Source organism: Phalacrocorax aristotelis, chromosome 11 (genome assembly GCF_949628215.1).
Source record: "Phalacrocorax aristotelis chromosome 11, bGulAri2.1, whole genome shotgun sequence".
Lineage (NCBI taxonomy): Eukaryota > Metazoa > Chordata > Aves > Suliformes > Phalacrocoracidae > Phalacrocorax > Phalacrocorax aristotelis.
In genome coordinates, this window is record NC_134286.1 from 11487146 (window position 1) to 11505333 (window position 18188).

At 60.0% G+C, this 18188-nt stretch overlaps 3 protein-coding genes across 3 annotated transcripts; all 3 read right to left on the reverse strand.

The window, feature by feature from the left end:
- Positions 1-3644: 3644 nt before the first annotated feature.
- LOC142063300 (sestrin-3-like) lies at positions 3645-11413 on the reverse strand. The gene is made up of 9 exons (XM_075106899.1): positions 11183-11413; positions 7985-8188; positions 7588-7770; positions 7233-7469; positions 7039-7150; positions 6657-6775; positions 6040-6230; positions 5572-5716; positions 3645-5021 (listed from the first exon to the last, which is right to left on the reverse strand). The coding sequence occupies exons 1-9, from the start codon at positions 11246-11248 to the stop codon at positions 4932-4934; spliced, it is 1347 nt and encodes a 448-aa protein (XP_074963000.1). The 5' UTR covers positions 11249-11413; the 3' UTR covers positions 3645-4931.
- Positions 11414-12263: 850 nt separating this feature from the next.
- On the reverse strand, positions 12264-13108 carry C11HXorf65 (chromosome 11 CXorf65 homolog). The gene is given in 5 exon segments (XM_075106664.1): positions 12264-12472; positions 12561-12653; positions 12656-12694; positions 12858-13008; positions 13010-13108. Coding segments are annotated over 5 exon segments (591 nt in total).
- A 129-nt stretch (positions 13109-13237) lies between these two features.
- On the reverse strand, positions 13238-18073 carry IL2RG (interleukin 2 receptor subunit gamma). The gene is made up of 8 exons (XM_075106900.1): positions 17913-18073; positions 16072-16162; positions 15646-15830; positions 15352-15494; positions 15092-15242; positions 14534-14645; positions 14378-14462; positions 13238-14274 (listed from the first exon to the last, which is right to left on the reverse strand). Exons 1-8 carry the CDS (start codon positions 17998-18000, stop codon positions 14071-14073), a joined length of 1059 nt encoding a protein of 352 aa, XP_074963001.1. The 5' UTR covers positions 18001-18073; the 3' UTR covers positions 13238-14070.
- Between the last annotated feature and the right edge of the window lie 115 nt (positions 18074-18188).

Here is an 18188-nt window from a genome sequence, read left to right on the forward strand (position 1 = left end):
TTTTGATATTAGAAGATAATGGCTTGAAGCTGCCCATCAAAGGGGATGTGAATGTCAGAGTGGAAGCCAGGAGCTGGTCATTCCTTGGTTCTGCTTAGAGGTGTGTAAGTGGTAAGAGGCCCCTGGGCAGCAGAAGGCTTCAGCTAGGTACCTTAAGGGGTCCTTCCTTGACATAAAGCAAGTAGGAAGGCAGATACAGTCTGAGCCAGTGAAGCAGTTTGGAAGAAGCATGGTGGGACCCTTGAATCAAAATGGCATGTCATTCCAGCAGGTCTGCCTTCTCACAGCTGGGATGTGGCTGGAAAATTGCTGTCCCCTCTGCCCTGGGGGTGCTCTGTGCACCACAGATCAGAAGAGGCCTTGCAGAAGATGAGACCAGTTCAGAGCCTCCATCATATTGCTTTGGAGTGGAGGCTGGCAAGGAGATCAGCAAGAAATGGAGGAAGGGGTATAGAACACAGATTCCACTGGCCTGGTTAGACACATGGGAGAGCAAGTCAGGGATGTTTTTAAAACTATTGAGGAGAAAATCTCATTCATGAAGTTGCGTAGTATGTGTACAGCCAGAAAACTTGCATTTAAAACCTTGGATATCCAGTAATATCTGGTAAAGAATACCACTGAAAAATAATAATGTTAAAACAGTTAATGTGAATAACTCTGGAAGAGATCTTAAGGCTTCAAGATTTAAGCCAATCCCCAAAAATGGGGAATTAGGAAGAGATCCTTAGGGGAACTGTCTGTCCCTCATCTGTTGCTTGGGTACTTCTTAGGGCTTCCTGCAAGCACATAACAGAAGGTGCTGTGGGAAAAACAAAATGCCGAGGGTGGATTTTGCAGTTGTTGATTGGATCAGAGTGGATGCATTCAAAACTTGACATAGAACAGGGGACAATACATTCAGCTGATAACACTTTTTATGCTGATCTGAGCATTGGCCAAGGAGTGCAAAGCACAGAATAGATGCTAGGCTGGGACCTGGATGCCTTGGCTTAGGGTCACTGTCAGTGTGTGTCACAGTAGTCACCCAGTGTCCTGCTGTGTTCTGTCCTAACAGCTAGGTGGTTTCAGCACACCTTATTTGCAGGAGGTCAGCCTTTTCTGTAGTCTTAGAGACCTTGTAGGTCACCTGAGTTGTCACCGTAAGCATTTTGGCCTATGGAGTAGTTGCCTGCAGAGCAGCAGTACCTGAAGCCAGTGCAAAAACTTCACCAGCTTTTCTGCTCAGCTTAGTTTCTGGCCAGAGAGCTGCTTTGCCCTAGATGCTTGCTGGTTGATGAACACTTTTCCTGTGCCACTAGTGATGGGACCGCATCTGAAAGCATAGTGGGGAAGCCTGTTGCCCTACTTCATTTGGCTTTTGTGGTGGAGTAGCTGGTGTGTGGGGAAGGCAGGCTGAGGAATGGTGAGATGGTGGGTGCACACTGCCTGCTCCAGAGCTGTCATGGGGAGACAGCCTGTCCCCGGTTCCCATGTTTTTCCCTCTCCACTGCTATGGTAAGGTCAGTAGCCATAGGCCTGCCTTTTAATGGGTGGGTTGTAGGAGCTGTGATAGTAACCATTGCTGCAGCGCAGCCTGCTGTTCTCTGCAGACTCGGACACACCACTCCTCCCACGACACAGCTCAGGGACAGCTTGGCTGTTAGAAAAGCAGTCCTGGCTGTGCCTGCCAGCACGCCTTGCTGCTACAGACTGTTGCAAGGAACTCGGTGGCCACTTTGGACATATGCCTGCATCCTCCCCTCATTAATTCCAGGTAAGGTCACAGCGGCCTGGCTCCCATGTGGGTGTGCTGGACATCCTGGAGGGTTCCTGCCAAGGAGAGGCACCCCAGGCTCTGGCAGCTCTCCTCCTTCCAGCTGCAGAGCAATAGAGAGGAATATCCTAGTCTGAACAGATGAATGGTGCAGGGCACGCCAGGGCAGGGCCTCAAGCATTGAAGTTGCCAAACTTGTGGCATGGCACATGGCTTAGAGTCATCTGCTTACCTCAAATGGTGTAGTGTCTGCACTGCCTTTCCCAGGAAGCCTCTAAGTGTGGCCTCAGTGAGTGCAACAGCCCCAGAGCCTGGCTGGGCACAGGAAAGCAGCAGGGGGCATTGATAAAGTGAAGGACCAGCTCACAGGTTTCAAAAGCTAAGCTGTAGTTGCTGGTGTGGGTGTATAACTGCCCTCAAGTGTCTGGTCAACAAGACTCTTACAGGCTTCTCCAGTGACACAATCCCCCATACTTGAGTTATCTGCTACAAGACCTACTTGGGACATGCTTTGCTGGCTCCACAGGGATGGCAGTAGATGGTTGCTTCATCTTTTACTTTCTAGCTCTGAGATTATGTGAGGATGTTTTCTTTGTGTAGGGTAGCTGAGGCTGGTAGCCTCCCCTGGCCTTGCCAGCAGCTGTGCTCATTTCTGGTCAGGGTTGACAGACCACGGAGCCCTTCATCTTGCTGCTGTGACTAGTGCTTTTTCTGCAAGCTGGAGCAAGCGGCAGCTGCCTCGGCTCCTGCAAGGCCAGCTCTGCGCACAAGTGGGGGGCAGCCGCTGCGGGGGAGCAAAAGGGAACCTGCTTCATGTCTCCTGGGGACAGGCAGCCCTTCGCCCCCAGCCAGGACCATGCTGTTGCTGCCTGCTCCCTTCTCTCTCCCCAGCAGCATGGGGTAATGGTGGTGGTGAGGATGCTGCTGCGGAAAGCACACTGGGAGCTGCAGATGTGCTGCTTGCTTTGGGAGCAGCGAGTCCTGCAGAGAACCAGCTTCTGCAGCTCGTCCCAGCCCTGCAGCGGACAGAGCTGCTTTCGCAGGGACAGGGGAAAGGCTGGCAGAAAAGCTGGCAGGCAGCCAGGCTGCCACGGTTAATCAGAGTGCTGTGCCTGACAGTGAGTGGGACACCCAGCTGCCCGATTTGTGCCCAGCCCTTGCTGGGGCTCAATGATGGTAGAGCAGCACCTGTCCCAGTATTGTTGAGCCAATCTTGGTGGCAGCTGTCCCAGCACCTGTCATCCTGGCACTGGTACCACTGTCCTGGCACAAGTACTTACTCAGCCAGTACTGCCCAGCACCAGTCGTCCTGGCATTTTACTGCCCAGGCACCAGCTTGGCCCAGTACAAGCTGGCCCAGACGCAGTGCAGTTTCCTCCTGCCTGTGCTGCAGGGAGGGCACCTGCAGCATGGCTGGAGAAAGAGCTTGTCCTGGTTTCTGGCCTTGCTCACTGAGCACTTTTGAGTGTGAGCAAAACACTTCTTGCTGAGCCGCAGTAGCGGCACCTGCACCTTACCCGTCTGTGCCCAGGCACCTGTCAGGGAAGAAGCCAGCTCCTTCCTCCAGCACTCTCCTCCTTGCCAGAGCACCGCAGCCCCTTGAAAACCTTCCCTCTTTTTCTATTGAACATGCAGTGCTGCTGGAGTCACTCATCTGAGCATGGGAAGACACAGCTGACCTGAACAGGATGGGTCCAGCCTCAGTGACCAGCTGCAGGCTCTGGAGCAGAGCTGTCGGTGCAGGACCCTGCCGTGGCTGGGAACATTGGGTTTTCTGAAGCTGGAGCCATCTCTGGGCTGCAGTCAGCCAGGCGCTGCTGTACTGCCTTCAGAGCAGCTGTGTAAGTTTGGATCCCCTTCCCAACATCTGGCAGAAATAAAGCATGCATCCATGTCAAACATAATATATTTATAGCAAAAATAGGCTTTTTCTGTAGCTTCCATACACAAGGTTTTCTCCCCGCACATTTATGCAGTAAACAGGTCGACTGAAGCAGCGTGCACTGGGCTGACTTGACAGCTGCCCTTGCTTCAGGCTCTCACTTATTACAGGTGGCCTCATTCCTCCTTCATGGCTGCTCTCAGGAGCCTGCACTGGATCCCTTGTGCCTCCCCAGCCAGGGGCTGCAGCACAGGCAGGAAGCAGCCGTGGGACGGGGGGAGCGGTGGTGCATGCTCCTACCCACCAGGTAGAGGGCAAGGCTGGGGCATGGGCAGCCTCTGTTCAAACAGAGACAGCCCAGGAAATCCCCCCAGCCCAAGTTCAAGGAGAAGCATCTTGTAGCTCACCTGTGCCAACCACAGGCTCCTCCACCATGCTGCTAAGCAGCAAGTGACTGGGGACAGGGCCTCAGCCCTCTCTTGGTAAGACACAAGCCACTATAACTCAGGAAGCCTCCCTTGTTCTTCCTGCTCCCCAAGGACTGCCTTAAGTCCCCTGCAGAAACCTCCAGAGCCTGAACACTGTCAGAGACGGCAGAGCACTAGGGCACCCTGCCAGCAAGAGCTTCACAGTTTGGAGTTCACTGGGGTCATCGCTTGTTCATCCCAGAGGGGTTTGGCACATAGACCTGAGGGCAGGACACGTGGGCAGCAAGTGCATCCCCCTCCCATCCTGGGCTGGGGAAGGGCCTTTGCTTGGAGCCAGTGCTCCTCCCTGCCTGACCATGCAACTCAGGACATTGTGATGCACCTGCAAGCTGCCCACACTGTTCCCAAGCAAGATGCATCTCCCCAACAAGGCCAAGCACCAAAGGGTGGCTTGCAAGCAGGGCAGCCACTGCAGCACAGGGAAGGAAACCAGCTCTCCCCTCTGCCCTCCCTGTGGCAGCTGAGGCTCCCCTAGCACCTGGGCAAGGGGAGCATCCCTCTAAACTGGCCCCAGTCCCCTCCGGCCTCCCTCTCCTCCCTTGTCTTTGGCAGTCTTCCTTGGACATGTTCAAGTCTCCAGCATCACACTGACATCTCAGCAGCACGGACTTGCCTCACAGTTTGGTAATTGCACGTAACGGGGCCGCTCAGTGAGCCCCACGGGGTGGGGGGGTGGGGAAGGAACAAGACAGTCAAGTAAACTAAATTGAGTTAATCCCTTGCCATCCATCCCAGCATGACAGGTCACGCGTGAGTTCAGGTAGAGGATGCTGCCCGGCCCTGCCGCAGCACAGCTCCCCACTGTCTAGGAGATCATGTACTGCGTGATGGCCTGCAACGCATACAGCAGCTCTGCCTGCATTCGGGCTTCCAGGATGAGCAGGTTCACGTGGACCTAAGGGAGAAGCAAGAAAGGTTCAGGCAGCTGCAGTGTTCTTGCACAACTGCCTGCAGCAAGCATCCACCCAGGCTAGTGAGTCTTTTGGCATGGGACAAAATGCCACCAATTTTTCCAGCACAGGCAGCTGCCCCTTCCCCCTCCTCCCAGCCCTGCAGGCTATGGCTGCCTCCCAGAGCTGTGTGCAGGGGATTCCCCAGCACACTCAGCACCAGCATGCTGGGCTGGTGCTGGCACGGTCCCTGCTACCCACAGCAGCCGCTCCTGTGAGTTAGGGCTGGACTGTGGGCTCGCCTGGAGGCACTCACCAATGGGAGAAAGGCCTTGGAGATCCCCATGCTGCTGGTGGCCCCTTTGCTCATCACACTGCATGCAGCCCCGTGCCACACAAGGCCCAACTCCTTACAAATAGCCAGTTTTCATTTTCCTCCAACCTGCCTTGGACTGGTTTGGTCACTCAAAGGTTTCCTACACACCCCTCTAAGCACCCCAGCCTGCAGCCCCTGCCTGCACCACACTGGTCAGAGCCAGGGGCCGGCCGGCCCACCTTTTCACTGTGCTTGAACTGCTTCCAGAACCTGTCAAACATTTCTGAGTTTGTCTTCTCTGGGTAGCAGGTTACAGTTTTAATGTAAACTTTGAGCATTCGCTCCAGGAGCTGATTCACTTCTGCGTAGTCATAGTCGTCGTACCTGTGGGGAGCACAGTGGCGAGTCATGGCCAGTGCCACATCCCTGTGGGGCACCTCGCCTGTGGTCTGTCCAGGGCACAGCCCAGCCATGGTGCAGGGGGACACACAACAGCAGCCATCAGGCACTGAAGCCGCATCCCCAAAGTACCTTGCCCTGGCCAGAGAAGCTAAGCATCTCTTCCCTGCCTGGCCCAACATCCAGGCAGGCAATGTACCTCCATCTCTTTTCCAAGCCCATCTGCAAGACAGCCTGAGTGCCCTAACCCTACTACCACCTGGGTCAGCTCAGTTTTCTCCCCTGGACCGCAAGATTGGTTTCCCTACCTAATGCCAAACATGCAGTGGATATAGTTCCAGATGCCCCGCTTGAAGACAGAGGGTTCACAGCCCTGCCGCTTGGCCATGGCACTGCTTTGCAGACCATCCACCATCCGAAACTTCTCATCCAGGAGATGCCCAATGTCAGAGTAGAGCCGGTTGACCAGTGAGAAGCCATGATCTTCCCAGGAGTAATCCTGTTGAGCACAGCAAGGGGCTTTTGCAACTGCAAAAAGGAGCTGAGGGCATCTTCCCAGGAAGAAGGGCTGGAGACCTCGGGATGCAGCAGAATTCAATAGTTTGCTCGGGGGGCAGCTCTACCATAAACCACAACATCCTTCATCAGACAGCTTTTGAATGATTTTGACCCTTGACTCCTGAGGGTGATGTGAAGGAATTTACAGCCCTTGGGGACAGAAGCGACTGGTCACCTCCCTCTCCCCAACCCTGGTGGGGCAGGTCCCCTCTCAGAACTGAGCTTCTCCACTTAGGCATTTCTGCAAAGGCAGTTGCACCAGACCCGGGCTGCATGGGGCCCCCCCGTGACCATCTGCTCCCCACCAGAAGCAGAGAGGAGAGGTGGCAGCCTGGGCTGCTGCCCACCAAGAGAGCAGGAACCTTACCTGGACTCTGAATACCTGCGTCTGATCCTCGTCGCGCCGGGCAAAGTCCTGGTATCCAAAGTCAGGGTCCTGCATGTAGCATGCAAGATTGGTGGCACTGGTGATTTCCCCGTCGGTATCTGCAAAAGGGGAGAACCCCACGGACAGGTCAGAGCAATGCTCAGCTGCCCTGTTCTCAGCTGCAGCAGGGGACAAGAGCTGGGCCTTGCTGGGCCTCTTTGGGAAGCACCACTGCCTTCTCTCCCCTCCCTGCCAGCATCCCAGGAGCCCCTCTCAGAACTGTACATCACAGAAAATACAAGTATAGACATGGAGAAGCAACATCCAGGTATGCTATATGAGCTCCCATCCTGCACACCCACCTCTGCTTCCTGCCCCTCACCTTCCTCTCGGTCCTGCTGCAGGAGCCTTGTGTCCTCCCTGCCCTCTGTCTCCACGTGGATCCGCTGCATGCGTTCCCGAAGGGAATCCAGCTCCATGCAGGAGTCCAGGGACTGCACAGACACAGGCTTGGAGGTGAGGGCAGCGGTCCTGGCCGCACCCCGTTTCCCCATGGACCCATGCTCAGGGGCTCACCCGCTTGCGATTGATGCGCAGCAGTTCCTGGCTGAAGCCATTACTGGCAGTGGCTTCACAGAAGCACTGGTTCCCAGGCGACAAGGTCTTCAGCGAGCCTCTGCCTCCTGGCCCCTCATCCTGCTCGCAGCCACAGCCGAAGACAAAGCTGGCAAGCGCATGGCAGTGTGCCAGGAGGACGACAGCATGCACCAGCTCCGCCAGCGACCAGCTCCACTCGCTGATTTTCAGCAGCTTCTGCAGGACATGGACAGACCAGTGATGCGACACAGGTGGGCAGGGTGCTGGCACCCCCTAGGGATGCTGCTCTCCCTGCCGCTGCCCTGGTCCCTGGCTGATAGCCCCACAACAATACCTCAATGTGCTCCTTGGTGATGAGCCACGGCCGGTGTGCCAGGATCTTGTTGATCTCATTGAGGTTGCGGAGTTTGGGGGGGATGAAGTCGAGGCCACGCAGCCATTGGGGATCACCCCCAGCCCGCAGGAACTGCAGCATGTGCAGGTTCACCAGGTACCGGCACTGGTGCCGGGCAGCTGCCTGCAAGAGCAGCACGTCAGCATCTCTGCACCATGCTGGCGGGACAGGCATCCTGGGACCCTGTGCCCACCTCTCGCCCATCCTCCAGGACCCCATGATTTTGGCCTCTGCAGAGAAGCCAGTGGCGCAGCCTGTCTGGGGGAGGGAGAGCAGGAAGCCTCGCGGGGCTGAGCAGAGATCCCTGTTCCCTACAGCAGCTCCCAGCGGGGCTCACCATGATGGCGATGTAGTGCCGGCAGTCAAAGGGCAGCGGGCCATCCATGTGCATCAGGTAGTGCTGAGTCTTGAGGAAGCTGTCGAGGTACTGCGGGTGGTAGCCCATTTGCTGGGTCACTGCCTCTAGCCACCCCCGGCTCGCCAGCACCTTCACAAAGAGGAACTGGGGGCGCTCGGGGTCGCTGCCGGACATCTTCACTACCTGTGGGGAATGCACCTCTACTTAGCTCTCCCCGGAACAGCTCCTGCTGCAGCAGCCCACCCCAGCCAAGCTCGGGCTCTATGAGGGGCTGGGATCCCCTCTCCCAGCTTGGTGCTCCCAGAGAGAGACCATCAGGTCAGAAGCCACCACAGAGGCCTTGGGTTGGGGAGCTGGGCACAGCACTGCTCAGTGGGGCCACTGCTAGCAGGAGGATAGACTGCAAGAAACACAGGCTGGTCTCTGTCTACGAGAAGGCATTGCCTGGTCAGCAGAAGCAAAGGGCAAATAGGAGTGATGTTTCCTTGCAGTCTTAGAGGCAAATGCAAGGCCAGAACAGGAGAAACATGACAGATGAAAGACCTCCCAAAATGGAGCAACCCATCAGCCTTACCACCAGGCTCCTGCACCACCAGCACCAAGCCCTCCCACCCAGTACTGGGATGGGGGGAGAGCTGTGGAGCTGTCTGAGCTGCTCCCAGGCCCCTGCCCCAGAAAGCCAAGGGCCAAGCAATGTCCTGGCACAGCCACACAGTCGGGAGCACACAGAGGGGCTCAGAGGAGTCCCCATGCACTGCCCAAGGAGACAGCATGGGAACAGGTCCTGCAGCACACAGGTGCATGGCACAACTGGCACTGGGTGCACCCAACGGTGAAAACACAAACAGGCAACTTGGTGAGGGGGGTCCATATATCCTCAGCAGCACCTTCCCCAGCCCCGTGCTGATGCCCCAGCCAAGCACAGCCCTGAGCCATACCACCCCAGTCTCTCCCAAGAGGGTGGGAGCAGAGGGCGGGGACGTGCAAAAGGCATCCGGGCAGCTGCTGTGCCCCAACAGCCCTGTTCCCACACTTCCCACCCAACAGTGGGGTCTGCACCTACAGCCCACCCACCCTGAGGCATGGGTGCAGAGGGTGCTAACCCTTGCCACACAGAAAGTCACAGCTCCTTCTCAGTTGCAGGAGCCCAGGCAGCACCCTCAGATGCAGAAGGTGCATGTCCCATCCTGGGCTCAAATTCAAATCTCCCCTGGGAGCAACTGGCTCCACTAATGCTACCGTCACCTTCCTCCCACCAGCCTCCCTGGTACAGGCACCCAAAGGCTGGTGACCAGGGCACAGCAACCACAGTGGCATGGCAGCAAACCAGAAACACACCTGCAAACCAGCCCCGGCTCCACCATGACCCCAGGTTGTCACTGCCAGCCAGGACATACACGCAGCCCTCAGAGCCCCAACCAGGAACTCCGATGCCCTGTGCACCTTGCCTTGCCAGCGGCTATCTTGCCAATCAGGGAGCTGTATCAGACCTTAATTTCTGTAGCAGCTCAGCATGCTGCCACAAGGCGACCCAGAGTGTCAGGGCAGCACCAGTAGGGACGGCAAAGCCATGGGGCATGGAGCAGAGCACCCCAGGGTGAGGAGGAGGCAGAGCGGAGCTGAGCTGCGCAGCAGCACAGAGCAGTTGCACCTGCCCAGGCAGTGCAAGAAGCAGCTTGAGCTGTTTTCCACCACCCTGCACTTCTGAGGAACACACCATTGCTCAGGTGTCAAGAGATTCACTTGCTGCCATTTGGAACTTCCTCTTCACTTTTGGCCTAATAAGTCCAAAAAAACCCAACCCCCAAATTCAAATGGGGATGGATGAAGAGCACCAGCTTCTCTGTCCCACGGGAGAAGGTGCAAACTGGAAGTGACCTGCAGAAGTCCCTCACAAAGTCCCCCTGCTTGGGGAAAGGAGCTACCCTGAGGATGCCCATGGTCTTCTCTTTCTGGTGGGCAGAGGTGGAGAAGGCAGGGACCCTTCCACTCCCCCCAGGGGAAGGTGGTCCCCAGTGGGGAGCTGTGTGAGCAGCCAGCAGCTCAGCCTCTGGGGCCACCAGCTCTTCTCGTTTTGCTTGTCCAGGTGATGGAGTGAGCAACCAGGCAGACATGGGTTGGGAGGATGAAGGAAAGTGCAGGGCAGCCACCCGCCTTAGCCCTTGTCCTGCAGCTGGGCTCTCCTGCCTGCTCGCACAGCACCAGCTCAGCCCATGGTCTCTCCTGCCAGCACCACCAGCCACATCCCCCCCAGACTTGCCTCCCCAGCCACTAGCATTGCCCCCGGTGCCACCTTACTCACTCTCCCCAGCCACAACCCTCCTCCTCCTCCCCTGCACCCACTCGCAGCCCTGGGTGATGGGAGCATTGCCTCCCTCCCTGGGGGTGTTTTCGTGTGTCCAAGCCCCCTGAACCCCAATAGGCACACCAACCTCGTACCCACCAGCACCCTCACCCCCTCCCTGCCTGGGCAGGTGCTGCCGGGGGAGCGATGCCCCGGCGCTGCCCGGGCAGCCAGTCGCCGGGCAGCGGTTAGCATGTAAAGCAGGCAGGAGGATGGAGAAGTAAGCCCGGGCACCGCCGGGAGACGGGCCGAGGGATCCCGCCTTGCCCCCGGCCCGGCCGGGCAAGACTCCACGGTGTGAACATCACCCCTCTCCCGGACTCCATCTCTCCGCGAGGCCAGACCGCGGCTCCGCCGGTACCGGTGGCTCCGCCGGTGATGCTCACTGGGTAGGCGGCCGCGGCGGACACCTCTCGCCCGACCCACCGCCCCGGTTCTTGAGGGGACGGGGAAAGTGCTAGTGCCAGCGGCAGGGGTCCCCACGGCGGTGCCGGGCCCGGTAACCGGGGCCCCATTGTGCGGGCGGCGGCAGCGCCCCCGGTGCGCGGCGCGGGAAGTGCAGGCGGAGAGAGAGAAAAACAAGTTTGATTGGCAGCGATGGAGGCACGGCACCTCCCGCATCCCGCACAAAGGGGACGGGGACGGCGCCGCCGCACCGGCACCGTTACCGGGCCGCCAGGCACCGCCTCGGGACACCGCGGCCCCGCCGTCCCTGCGCACCGCCGGCGGGCGGCGGGAGTGCCCTGGCAGGAGCCGGGCCGGGCCAGCGGTGGTGAGCAGGGCCGAGCCCGGTACTCCGGCACGGGCTCCGGTGGCGGCGGGGCGGGTCCTACCTGCCCGGGCAGCCGCTGGCACCGGCTTCCTCGGGGGTGCTCCACGTTCTGGGGACACACGATCATGGTGAGCCCGTGCCGTGCCGTGCCGTGCCGTGCCGTGCCGTGCGCAGTACCGGTGACCGGCGCCGGTCCTGGCCACCCCCCCTACACCGTCCCGGCCGCCGGCAGCGCCGAGCCGGGCACCGCGGCAGCCCGAGCCGCCGGGGGGCGTGCCCGCCTCTCCACCTCCACCAATCCCACGGCGAGGGGGCGGGGCCAAATGGCGCGAGGGGGCGAAAGCCCGGCGCACCACGTGGGTAGGGGTGGAAAGTTACCCGTCCATCAAGCGCGGAGGCCCCGCCCACCGCTGGGGGCTGCTGCCACCACCTGCCCGCCGCTGGGGAGCGGTGTGGGGCCGGGGGGTGGTTGTCCCCGGGTCCCCCGTCCGCGTCCCCTCCCTCGGCTGCCGCCCGCCCTGTCCAGGCCCTGCCCATCCCCAGTGATGGCCACAGCCCCAGGCAGTGCGTGGTGAGGAGGACGGCCCCAGGGCCTCTGGTCCTGGTAGCCCAGGACACCCGCTGCACCAGGCGCCCTCTGTCCCTGCTCTGCCTCGCCCTGATGCCTTCCCCTGCGCAGAGAGGCATGGCACTGGGGGCTGCGGTGGGGCGTGGGGACAATGGGCACGAGGACGTGGTCACAGGGACGGCGGGGCAGGGGGACAGAATCGCAAGTGGTGGACAGCGCAGCGGGCCACGAGGGTGATGGGGCGTGGGGGACAGCAGGCGTGGGGATGGGGAAGTGGGCCATAAGGACAGTGGGCATGAGGACAGGGTAGCTCTTGCAGTGAGCCACGTGCCCACATGGTGCTGGAGGCCACAGGGGTGGGAAGATGCCCTGACCAGGGCTGGCCTGTGGCTGACAGTGTCTCCCTTTCCCCAGGACAGAGATGTCCTTGGTGAAGGTAAGCAAGGCCATGCTGGCCATGCTGGGGGCCACTGGCAGCTCCTTGCCACTCCTTGGGCTTGCATTGTGGAGGGCAGTGTCTCTGTGTCAGGCATCTACCTCTCCTCCAGCACCATTGGGGCACTGGTCTTGCCTCCTATGCAGCCACTCGCCCTGCAGCCACAGGGGCTCTGCTGCCAGAGATGGGGCTGAGGGCTCTGCGGCAGCCCCTGGCCCCAGCTCTGGGCCCCCACGCCTGTGCGCACTCGCCCGGCTGCTCCCCATTCCTTTGCCCACCTGTCAGTGCTAGGCTGGGGTGCTCCAGGAGGGGCATGAAGGACCAGCACGCGTGCTCCTGCTTGGTCCATGTGGGACAGCCCTGCAGTCACTCCTGCCTGCTGTGCACTGTCCGGACCCCCAGGGATTGGGGGGCTCCACTTGCCTGGACACCTATCAGGTGCTGTGAACTCCACCCTGCACACACAGTAGATGCTGCATGCCTGGAGGAGCTTGCTGGCCCTCTCGCTCAGGCTGGTCACCTGGAACACAGCTTGGGAGTGCCCAGCTTGTCACACAGATCGATGACATCTGGAAAAGCTGGGGGTGATGTGGCCTGCCAGCGTGGTAAACTGGGGACCCCCCACCTCACCCATTCCCACGCCACAGGGAGCCCGTGCAGCATCCCACTGGACAAAGTGCTGGTGCTGCTGCCAAGACTGCAGGGAGCTGCAGCCCGTCAGCCAGGGCTTACTGGTGTCAGGGACCCCCACCATCCTCCTTGAGTAGGAGAGCAGCCACAGGACAGCGCAGTTGGCCAGAAAGTTCTGGTCATCCACAGGGAGAGTGGCGGTCGCTGAGGGCAGCAGGTGGCCCTGGCAGTGGCTGCAGAGGCCAAGCCTGCTGCCTGGCAAGGCCACAGCACATCCCCCCCAATGCTGGGAAACATGAACATGTGGGATGGCCAGGAGGGGACACATCCCCATGCTTGATGCAGATAAACATGCTTCCAGTGTGAGCCCAGGACAGTGGGGCTGGACCCCACCCCACAACATCTGCGAGGTCAGAGGTGGGTGGGGTGTGGGGCTCTGCCAGCACTTCCCCCTGACCCTGCAAGATGAGGCTGGACGAGCACCCAGTGCAGCAGAGCTTTATTGCAGCAGGAAACCCGGGGTGCAGGCGAAGGAGGGGTGAAACCCTGGGGGGACAGCTGGGCTTGCTCGGTGCTCTGGGGGCAGCAGCTCCCAGGGCTGGGGGTGACACGGTGGCTTGGCCCCTCTGGCCCTTGGCACGCCTCAGCCCCAGAGCCCCTGTCAGTCAGGTGGCTCCTGCCCGCTCAGTCGCAGATGCCCCCTTGCCAGGACATGTCCCTGGGTGTGATTGTGGGCATGTTGCAGTAGGGAGGGAGGATGGACAAGTCCCCAGCAGCTCCAATGCACACCCAGTGCGGGGGCCCACAGGAGAGCGGTGTGGGAGCTCGTCAGCCCTCCCACAGCTCTGCTCCACCACAGCAACCCTGCGAAGGACCCTGCATGTGGCAGGACTTGTGGTCGGACGTCACCCTGCCCTTCTGGACACCCCAAGGACAGGGCAGGTGCTGGCACACTGTGCAGTGCACCCAGGATGGTCCAACATACCCAGAGCAGCACCCGTTGCACTCAATGCACACGGAGCTCACAGTGCAACAAATAGTGCACTCAGGGTGTATGTGCTGCACCCCGTGCACCATGCGGTGCACCCATTGCACTGCCCAGTGTACCCAGCACACCATGCTCACCCAGCACCCTGCAGTGCAGTACAGCCGCCATGTCATGGGGGACTGAGGGTGGTCGTGGCAGGGAGCAGAGCTGAGGGTCTTTGGGCATTTGATTGAGGCAGGGTGGGAGTGGGAAGCAAGGCCTGGGGGGCAGTGAGGTTTTGGGTAGCGGAGGTGCGGAGCATGCAGTGTGCAGGAGTGCATGAGCGCATCACACTCCCACATAGCTGTTCTTGTATGGGCTGTGCTCACGGGGGGCGGCCAGGGTCCCAGCCGTCACAGGTGGTGGGTGGTTGCTGTTCTCCCAGAGGGGCTCATAGCTGTCCTTGGGGGGTAGCTCGCTCACGTAGCAGATGTTCTCACTGTAGTTGGGCTTGAAGCTCTCCACAACATCTTTGGGGACTCCGGCCCATTCCTCCAGGGAGCAGAGCAGGCGTGAGAGGAGCCACCACCCAGCCTAGCCCCAACCCCAGGGGCAGGGGGTGAGCTCAGGGCAATGGTGCCCACAGCCACCTTACCTGGAAGTTACCATTGTGGGTGATGAAGAGCTCATCGAAGTTCTTGCTGGGATTGGGGATTCGGGGCATGAGGATGACCCACACCCTGTGTGGGAGAGACGTGTTGGAGGGGAAGAGCCACAGCGCTTGTGCCCCCCACCAGCCCCCCACACTCACCTTTCCATGCGCACCAGCAGGACAATAAGGACCAGCAAGAGCAGGCAGGAGGCAACGGGGATCAAGACCGTGTGGATCCAGAACCAGTGCTGCAGCTGCTCCTCCGTTGTGTCTGGAAAGAGCCACGGTGACATAGACCCCCAGCTGGTGTACTGCCACAGCAGTGGGGTGGGCATGCCGGTGGCCCTTTGTGGGTGGCTATGGGAGCTCAGCATTGTCCATGCCAGGGCTCAGCTGGGACTGGAGGAGGGAGAAGGGTTCCATCCCCAAGCCTTGCCACGCTGTCAGCACAATTGGCTGGTGACCCTGTCCTGGACCAGCTGTGCCAAAGCAGTCCTTCAGGGCTAAGAAACCCCTGGCAAAAATCAGCAGGTCCTGCTGACAAGGTGTTTGGCTTCCAAGGGGTCAATGCAGCTGTCTGCACCCCAGGCGCTCGGATGGATCTCGCCCCTACAGCTGCTGCCTCGGGCCAGTTTTCCACTTGCTTGGCCGTCCCTTCCCTACTGAGCCCCACCATGCCCCAGCCTGTCCCATCCCGCCGCAGCACCTAGGACCTACTCTTGCTGCCCCAGACCACAGGGACACTCCACTCGCTCCAGAGCTGGGTGCTTCCACAGTAGCTGTTGATCTTGCTGCGTACGTAGAAGGTGTAGTACTTTTCATAGTCCACGCTGGGGAAGGAGAAGACATCTCCTTTCACCTGGTGCTCCTGCAGAGAGATGTGGGCCATGCGATGAGGGCCAGCACTGCCTTGGAGGCTGGTGCCCAGCTTGTCCCTGGGCACAACCATGAGGGTGCTGCGTCTGGGGGACTCTCACCGTCCAGCTGGTGTCCTTGTTGCTCTTGTACTTGACAGCATGCTCCAGGCACTGGGATTTGGGGTATGGAGAGGTCCAGGTCAGCTGCAGCTGGTTGCTGCTCACGTTGCGGATGGTCAGGTTGACAGGAGCCTCTGGTTTCACTGCAAGGCACAGGTGATGCCTGGTGAGTGCTGTCCCCACACACTGGTGGCCCTGCCACCAGCCGGGATGTGATGGGGCAGCCCTGCGGATCCACAGCCCCTCTCCTGCCCTACAGAAGCCCCACAGTGGGTGCCCCCCACCTCTCCATACCCAGGTCCTGCAGCTCCATGCGCTCACTGCGGATCTCCATGGTCTTGCCACCAAGGCTGGCATTGATGAGGACATGGAAAGGCTGGAACTGGATGATCTCGCTCTGGTTGAAGTGGCAGCCGATGCTGATGCCCTGGTCCTGGAGGTAGTGCCTGCACTCCACCACGGGGGACCTGTTCTCATACCTGTGCCACAGTGGGTTACTGGGGCTCCCTGAGACCCTGCACACCCCAGCCCTCCCTGGGACCCCTCTCCCTGGTGCAACCCATCCCGCCTTTTCTGGAGACAGAGCCTCCCCCATCCTGGGCTCAGAGAAGAGGAACAGGCTGATGCTGGGACCAGCAATGCTGGTGGCACTAGCCCCTTGCACAGGGACCTACCACTGGTCACCCTGCTGTGGGCTGGTTGTGGGGCAGGAGCACCTACCAGTAGTAGAGGGAGTAGTTGGTTGTGAGCGTCTCTCTGCTCCCCCACGTGCAGGTCATGTACTCCTCATTGAAAAGGACACACTCCACCCCTGCAAGGGACAGACACTGCTGGGCACCACAGTGGTGGGCGACTGTGCCAGGGCACGGGGGTGCACTGGGGAGACATGGCACATGCCAAGAGTTCCTTCATATCCCCCATCAGCCTTCCTCCATGTGAGCCAAACAAGCCCAGCTCTTCCTGGCAGAGGCAATGCCAAGCCCCCACCACCCTGTTCACACATGCCATGCGGTGATGCCTGGGCTGCTGGCAATGCCACATCTTCCTTCAAAGGACTGCTGGCCAAGCAGCCTCCTGCATCTGTGCCGTCATGTCCTCTTGCTCCAGATATGCTGTTTCACCCCAATTCCTCCATCTGCTCCCCTTAGTCACCCCATAGGTGCTGTTTGCAGCCCCTGGAACTGTGCGGCAGGACAGAAACCCCTCCCTGCCAACCTCATTTGCTTGTCCCATGAGAAATTTGGGGGTTTTCCAGGATTTGTGCCTAATGTCTCCATTCTGGCTAAATCCGTCTGTTCATTCACTGTTACCCTTTTGGGTGCTTGCAGGTGCCCATGTGTCCCTGTGTCTGGGTGATGGGGGCTATGCTGGGATGTGCTTCTCACTTTGGCCCCTGCACCATAGGGCCGGGGGCTGAGCCCTGGCAGTTTGATCTCTGCAGGAAACACCATCGAGCCCTGGGAGGCCGAGCAGCTGCTCCCAGCACCCACAGCAGCTCCTCTGCCCCCTCCTTCCGATACGCTGTGCATGTCCTGGTCCTGCCCACACAGGTGGAGGCCACATCCTGGGCTGGCTGGGGGTACAGGACCAGCGGGGCAGTGCTGGTCCCCACCACAGTCCACTCCAGCAGCCGCTGGCATGGCTTGCTGCAGGACAAGTTCTTCTGATGGACTAAGGCGCCTCACAGAGCCCTTGCAGAGGCTCCCAGAAAATGGGATTTTTTCCCCCTAAAAATCAGGCAATGGGACACCTGGTCTCTTCTGAGGTCCAAACTCATCAGCCAGCACTGCAAGGGGCAGGAGAAAGCTGGGCTTCCCTGGGTTGTAATGTAACACAATGGAGGGCACCTTCCTGGCAGCCCAGGAAGTCCAGGGTTAGAGGGGCTGCGTTTCCACAGAGAGCTGTTTTTTTAACTGACAGCTGGGGTGAGGGTGCTACGTGGAAAGAGTAACCGCTGTCCCCCGTCCCCTGCCTGCGTGCAGCACTGCTGTCATGCCCGGGATTGAAAGGGTGGCAGGCACAGGTCCACCAGCCTGCCTGGTTGATGCATGGGGGCAGATAGGATCTGCACGTCACATCCTGCTGCTGCCCCCTGCCCCGGCCTGCCATGGGGGACCTGTATGGCCAGGGTCCCTCCTGTCAGCACTGCCTGCAGTGCCAGCAACCCCAGGGCTGGCAGAGCCACAGGGCTGGGAGCTGTGGGGCCAGTAGAGCCATGAGGCCAGGAGCCGCGGGGGCCAGGAGAGCTACACAGCTGGTAGCCGTGTGGCTGATGGTGCCAGCAATGCTCCAGCACTGGGACAGGAGCAAGGCCAAGGGGCTCCGTGGCACAGGCCAGCTCTCCCAGCAGCCCCACTGCAAGGGGCCATGTAGGTGCCAGGGGTCCCAGGGTGCATCAGGGGTCACAGGGTCTCTGGTGCATGCCCCAGTGGCTCACCGGCCCACGCAGCCCTGCATCCTGTCCTCCTCACCCACCATAACCAGGGAGGAACATCCCCAGCCCAACCACCCATGGGGCACTGTGGCCTCCTGCCCGCCCTGGGGCCCATTTGTCCCCTTACCTGGGGGGCTGTGAGCAGCAGCAAGGTAGGGTCCCAGCCGGCAGAGGAAGAGGATAATGGGTGTGAAGAAGGCGCTGGGCACGGCCATGGCGGGTGCGTGCGAACAGCCTCTGCACACAGCCCACTACGCAAGGCTGCCGGCTTCCGCACCCGTGCTGCTTCCTGCCCCACGTCACTGCCTGCTGCCAAGGGGCCCACCCCACGCAGCACCCTATGGGTCACCCCAATGGGCTCACCACACTGGGGCCCCACTGGCATGAGCTGTGGGGCCCCACA